Source organism: Microtus ochrogaster, chromosome 5 (assembly GCF_000317375.1).
Source record: "Microtus ochrogaster isolate Prairie Vole_2 chromosome 5, MicOch1.0, whole genome shotgun sequence".
NCBI classification, from domain to species: domain Eukaryota; kingdom Metazoa; phylum Chordata; class Mammalia; order Rodentia; family Cricetidae; genus Microtus; species Microtus ochrogaster.
The window spans coordinates 32,341,890-32,349,073 of record NC_022012.1 but is presented as its reverse complement, the minus strand read 5'-3'; the positions used below and the strand labels follow the sequence as shown (position 1 = coordinate 32,349,073).

General features: G+C 36.8%; 1 protein-coding gene across 1 annotated transcript; it reads left to right on the top strand.

Annotated features, from left to right (window-relative positions):
* Positions 1-2,100: 2,100 nt before the first annotated feature.
* On the top strand, positions 2,101-3,033 carry LOC102001801 (olfactory receptor 8B3-like). The gene has a single exon (XM_005347479.1). The coding sequence runs from the start codon at positions 2,101-2,103 to the stop codon at positions 3,031-3,033; it is 933 nt and encodes a 310-aa protein (XP_005347536.1).
* The last annotated feature ends 4,151 nt before the right edge of the window (positions 3,034-7,184 follow it).

Below are 7,184 nucleotides of genomic sequence, written 5' to 3'. Positions count from 1 at the left end.
ACCTGCTCATATTAGATTCTTTGTTCCCCTACATTCATATCATATTTATGTATAAAATTGGATGTATGTATTTAAAATCTAATAAAAACAAGAAAGAAAACATGGTGTTTGTTTTACAGAGACTGGATTGATTTTCATATTTTTGCATATATATATATGTCAATAAAAATAAAATTAAAAGAGGCCACAAACTTAAGTAATTTTGAGAGAGGTAGTTAGTGAATAGGGTAATACTTGGAGTAAAGAAAGGGAACTCAGCCGGGGAATTGGTGGCGCAGGCCTTTAACCCAAGCACTCGGGAGGCAGAGGCAGGCGGATCTCTGTGACTTCTTATTTAATATTTTTATCTTTTAAAATTAAAATATAATTACATAAAATTTCTGCTTTCCTTTTCCTGAACCCAGCCCTTCCAGTGCACACCACTATGCTCTCTCTAAAATTTAGAGTTTATATCTCCTTAATTGGTGTTATATATATTTACACATTGTTGCTAAATACATTAAATACAATCTCTCTGTCCATATAATGTTACTTCTTTATATGAGTTCACAGCTACAATTTGATACTTGGTAGTCAATTAAATGAATGTTTCTTCTATAAAAAAAAAGAATATTTGTAACACTCTCAGTATTCTTGGGCTGTCTTCAGTCCTTCATCGTTTCTTGAGGTCTCATTAAGACTTTCCCCTATGTTAACATGTCTTCTCATAATGTCTTTGTTCAGGAACACACTTTTAAAGTAGCATCTGTGATGATTCTGGTTGCAAAGCACTGTTAGTGATTTGTACAATACTCTATAACTTACAGACAAAGAGCTGGACCTGGGGACAATTTCTTAACTGCAGGTATCAAGAGTAAAGAAACTCCAAACTCAGATTTCCCTACAGATCTCAAGATAATTGGGGAGGCAAAAATCTATCTCTCTATCCACACGGGAGGATGCACATTCTCTAGAGTGAATGGAAAGGGTAAGTATAATTTTGAGTCCCTCAGGAAATTAGAATAATGATCCAAAATGTAATACAGCTTCCTCAGCTCCTTCTTTGATTTAAATGTTATCCTCTGAGGAAGAGCCAGAACATTCTTCTGCCCTTCTCATAAGCACATACATACTGAGGTTAAAGTGCCTTTTCTCTGCTCCCGAAAGCATCAAAGCCTTAATCACAAATAATGTTCTGTATTTCAGAAATTGGTCCAGGAAAATTAAGTCTGTGTATATCTTCTTTAAATTGAAATATATGGAACCTTTGAATATGAATTCTTTATACACATGAACTGAAATAAATGGGAAAGTAAGAGAGCTCCGAGGTTTGGAATAAAAATTCGTAAGTTTCTAAGTTTAAGGTATAGTAACAGACACCCCCTCTCTTTATTGAATATTTGTTTTAATTTTTATTTTGTTAAAAAAAGATGTTTCATATAATATATTCTGATTACAGTTTTCTGTCACTCAATTCCTCATAAATCCTCTACACCTCCTCTACTTACGGACTCCATACTCTTTCTATGATGGGCTTCAGCAAGTATCTCCCTTTTCCTGTGCCAAATGAGACACAAGTGAAACGAGCAGAAAAGAATGAAGGAGAATCCAATAGAGTTAAGAGGCATTTATTGCCAGTTGGTTGCAGGATCTCCATAGCAGGTCTACATGGTACAATTCAAGTCTTCCAGATTAGTGACTTTTTGACAGGAGAACAGGCCACACATTCTCTCTGTCCTGTCCTTGTTCTTTTAATTTTAAATTAGACACGTGTTTTTCATTCGTGCCACAGCAAAGGTAAATCTGTAGCAGCAGCCAGCACTGTACTGTTCAGGCATATGCTATCAATTTTAATGTTGTAATCAAAGAAAACAGGAGATGGGAAAAGGTTGAACCTGTCTTAGTGTAGTCTTCTCATTTTTCAATAATACTAAAATTGGTACCACTGGATTTCTGACTTGAATTATTTTCTTGTGGCTGCAGAAGGTGATTCTATATGATTAGTCTGGGCTAGAAGAAACATTCCAACATACAACTCACAGGGGGGAAGGATCCATGACTGAGTATGGATCATCCTCTAAGGCAGCTCTATTTCCTGTTCACAGATTGTCTTCAGGAAGAATGGATGCAGTAAATGTTTCTTTGGTGACTGAATTCATTCTGATAGGATTAACAGAAAAGCCTGAACTCCAAATGCCCTTGTTTTTTCTGTTCCTAGCAATGTATCTGGTCACTGCATTGGGAAATTTGTGTTTGATAATTCTGACTGTGATGAATTCTCACCTCCACACCCCTATGTACTTTTTTCTCTTTAACTTGTCCTTTGTAGATATATGCTATTGTTCTGTGTTCACTCCCCAAATGCTTATGAACTTTATATTAAAGAAAAATTCCATTTCTTATATTGAATGTATGTCCCAAGTCTATTTCTTTTGCTTCTTTGTTGTTTCTGAGTGTTATGTCTTGACTTCAATGGCCTATGATCGCTACATGGCCATCTGCAATCCACTGTTGTACAATGTTGTCATGTCTCCTAAACTATGTTTGAGCCTTATGTTTGGTTCCTACTTTATCTCATTTTCTAGTGCTGTGGCTCACACTGCATGCATGCTGAGACTGAGCTTCTGTGATGCCAACACCATCAACCACTACTTCTGTGATATTCCTCCTTTGCTCCAGCTCTCCTGCACGAGCACATATGTCAATGAGGTTGTAATATTTGTTGTTGCGGGCATCAACCTTGTTGTTCCTACTTCAACTATCTTTTTCTCCTATGCTTCCATCCTCTCCAGTATCTTGCGCATCACCTCCTCTGAGGGAAGATCCAAAGCCTTCAGCACCTGTAGTGCCCACATTATTGCTGTTTTTCTCTTCTTTGGTTCATGTGCACTTTCGTATTTCAAACCCTCCTCATCTGGATCATTGAATGAAGGAAAAATCTCTTCGGTCTTTTACACCCATGTTGTTCCCATGTTGAATCCCGTAATCTACAGCTTTAGGAACAAAGATATTAAAGTTGCCCTTAGGAAGACCCTAAGCAGTAGGAACATTTGACTAGCCAATTGTCTTTAAGTTCTAATTCTGGGCACAGAAATAGTTTTGGTTTAGGGGTAATATTTTATCTGTAGAATTTACCTCTTTTTTCCTAGACAATATTATAATTTTTTCAGTATTTGAGCAGTCAGAAACCCTTGAAATAATTATGAAGCTTAGGCTTTTTTGGTATCATAAAAGGAAATTTGAGTCTTCTAAATTTGGGTTAATATTGTGTTAGTTTGCTTTTTTTCATTCTTTGTCATTTCCACCATTTTATATTCAATTTCTTATTTAAAAATAATGACATGAAATAATTTACTCATTTCTCTCCATTAATTACATACCTATATTTCTTATTCTCATAATCTAAAATAGTTCCTCAAGGGATCACCTGAAGTAACAGTAGGATGCTAGTTTCCACTCAATGTAGGGGTGTCTCATTTTGAACTTGTTTCTTGGAAAGTGTAATTCAAATTACTGATTCTCCTCTTTTCTGTATCTTTTTTTCCATTGAGAAGCAACACAACCCTACAACTGTCAATGTGATCAATAAGCTTAATTGGTGATCAATTGTTTAGTGAAATTGTAGAATTTTTATTTTTCAAGACTGATAATTTTTGCAATAAGAATTTTAGCTCATTTGCTAAATTAAAAATGGAAAAAATTAAATGTTTTAAGGATCTAGTAATTCAAGAAAAGAAGATCTGGGAAGAAAGGGTGACAATAACAAGCTTTAAATGACAAGGCACAAAGACAGACAGTGAGTACATAGGAGCTTTTCCCCTCCCTTCAAAGAATCACGAAGAGGTTCTGAAAATAATGTTATCATTTAAATCTTAACTTTCCTGTAGAGTATTACAAATATTTACCTTCCTTTTTTTTTCATTTCACATTATTCTTAACACCTACAGTGACTGTGCATTAATAGTGTTTTCAGTGATATAGATGGTCTTATACGGAAATGAAGACAGAATGTATTTTTTGAGTTCAAATAGAGCAAGGACAGCTAAGTCAAGGAATAGAGTGAGTGGTTATTGAGAAACTAAATAGAAAGAAGTCTTCAAACACTAAAGGGTAGGCAGTGGAAACCTTTGTATAGTTTCTTTTTTCATTTTTGGAATTTTTTTTTTTTGAAATATTGAGGACTGAAAATCTCTGTGGATATGTTAAAATACTTAAGTTAGCTGACAGAGAGAAAAATTTAACACAAAGGAAGATCCAAAGACAATTAAATTATTTCATTGTGGTTGATTTTATATGGGATTCCCATATGGAATTTCTCTGCAAAATAAACAATGTATGATAAAAATGGATTTTGCAGATATTATTTTAACCTACCTCCTGAAGAGCTCAATTTTTCTCTCCTGTGAATCAATGTGAGTAATAAAATGTTTATAACCAGACACCATTTAAAATTATTCACCTGAAATATTAAAAATTGCAGTGACTGTGGCAAGATTTTTCATTCTAAATAGAGGTCCTATACAGTGTATGGTAGGACAGTAGAAACTTGTAAATATAGAAAAAAAAACCTCTCTCTGTCTAGAGGGGAATGATTCAATTTCCTATATCAATGAAGCATCATAAACAGAAATACAACATATACACGGTTCATATAGATGCCTATGACATCAGGCAGAGATGACTGCACTGTTCTGTAAGATAGACATTTGCCAGTATTTATTGAAGTGTGGTGTCCCAGGACTGATCAAGACAAAAGAAATATGACATTGTGCACTTTTCACTTTTTCTTTTTTCTTACTTGATCAATATGGAGATAACAAGGTCTCTCTTAGGTCCTGCAGTTGTAAAGAAAGCCAGTAAATTATTCAACATAATCAGGATACAAGATTGGTCTATAGAATAATCATCAAAACATACGTGTAACCTTGCTTGATGGAGAAAGAATTAAGTAGGCCAATGCAAGCATGGTTAATTTAGCAAACTATGTAAGAAAAAAAAAACAGGAAATATTGAGTTTTCGCTTAATATGTGTTAATCCTTGCCTTAAAAGCTGAGTATCACAGGAAACTCTAAGAAGGAATGATATGGTGTATCCTAACCATATTTTATCTACATATATACGTGACCATTATAAATTTCTTCATCAAAATTTTGCTATTATACCCACATATAACATTTATATACTCATCTGTATATCCTGATCTTTACCATTAAATGTTCTTATAAAACTTTTACTAGAGTGTTGTTTATGTGAATATTGAAAAACTTATGCAACCATGAAGAAGAAAAACCCAAGTGCATGCAGTTAACATTTATAGTACAAATTGGATCTCACAGAAGCAAACCTACAGATGCCTTGTAAAACTCTAGAGCAATTTAGACTTGTCCACAGCAGAGACAACCAGTTCACCACACATAAGGGTTAATTTTCACTTCTGTCTATTAAAGGGAGGAAGGTAAAGTTCAGTTCAATTGAATAGATTTGCAAAGTGCAATAAAATTATTTTATATTACTGTTTTAAGAAGAGTATGTTCCATTTCAATTTATAGAACTTCATTTTAACCTTTTTATAAAGCCTTTCTTCAAGAAATTTCTTCAAATATTTCTTAGAAGAATTACTTTAATTGTTGTATGTTAGGGTCAGACCGAGGGCCTCACATGGGCTAGTGAGTACTCAAACACTGACATTTATCTACCATAGTTTAATATGCTATTCCATTTGTTAACGATGTAATGAAGAAGTCAATATACCAAAAAAGAATAAAATACTGAAAGATTGATTGCTCTATTTTCATAATGAAAGGCCTCAAAGTATATACACTGAAGACTGACTAACATTGATAAAGTATTTGGTGTATAAATAGACAAAAACATCTTTAGGTCATAGCTTAGGCATGCTGGTTGATATATTGCACTCAGAGTCAGAAAAGTACAGTTGCACGGGGCTTTGCACATGTGTGGGCCTACATACATATATACACCTACACACATATAGCAAACATAAAAACAGTAAATACTAAAGAGGCAACCAAAGTTCTGAAAATTTTGTAGAAGAAATCCACAAAATTGTGCTTAAAGAAATTAATGAGATTTGACTATCTGGAAGCATAGGTTTTGTAAATCTGTCAGAAAACTTACTACTGTTATGGTGTCAGTACATTCCAAAGACATCTATAGAGTCATTGCTATCCCTATCACATCACAGTGACACTGTTCATTTTGTTAATTTTAATATCCATACACAATGTCTAAGGACTATGAATATGCCATCTTGGAACATAACAAAACTCGATTATTATCACCTCTACATTTCAAAAATAGTCAGAAATCTATAAACATTGTAGTATGGAGGTGCTGTGGAGTTCCATCTGGATGGGAGAGTGTGTGCTATACAGGGGCAGATTGTCCCTGAAGAGAACACCGTCCCCCCTCCCCCAGCTTCTTCGGCAGGGCTGTCTTTCTTGCACACGACCCCCCCCCCAAGCCTGCATTTTCTGCTGGATCCTTTGCTTGGGAACAGTTTTCTGCTCTACACTGGGGCTGCCCACCCAGAGCGGTGAGTGCCTGTCCACCGGGTGGCCTCAGGGACCCACAAAAGGGAGCATGCACACCTTCAGCTTTTGCAGCAGGGTGTCCTGTGTTCTACTCATCCCCGCCCTGCCCCCCCAAGTTCTCCCTCTTGTCCTCGGGTCATTGGATTACCAGGCGTCCATGTTTAGGTGCTGAGGTCTTCCATCTGGACAGGTGAGTGTGTGCAATCCAGGGGCTGACTGTCCTGGAAGAGAGCAGAACCCCCCCCCAGCTCCTTCTGCAGGGCTGTCTTTCTTCCGCACAACACAGCCCCCCAGCACCCCTCCCCAATCCTGCCCTGCTGTAATGCTAGGACCAGTGCTCAAAAACAGATTTAAGCTCCTATACTAAGGCTGCCCACCCAGAGCGGTGAGTGCCTGCCTACCAGTCAGGACTCAAGGACCCCTGAAAGGGAGCACGTGCACCTTCAGCTTTTGAGGCAGGGTGTCCTGTGTTCTACTAGTCCCCGCCCTGCCCCCCAAGTTCTCCCTCTTGTCCTCCGGTCATTGGACTACCAGGCGTCTATGTTTCGGTGCTGAGGACTTCCATCTGGACGGGATGGTTCCTGCTTCTACACTGAAGAGATACACCCAGAGAGTCAGTCACAGCAAAGACTGGACCAAGACACCAGGCC

Bases quoted from the DNA above. Each gene is read 5' to 3' on its own strand.
- LOC102001801 (XM_005347479.1), top strand. From the start codon at position 2,101: ATGGATGCAGTAAATGTTTCTTTGGTGACTGAATTCATTCTGATAGGA.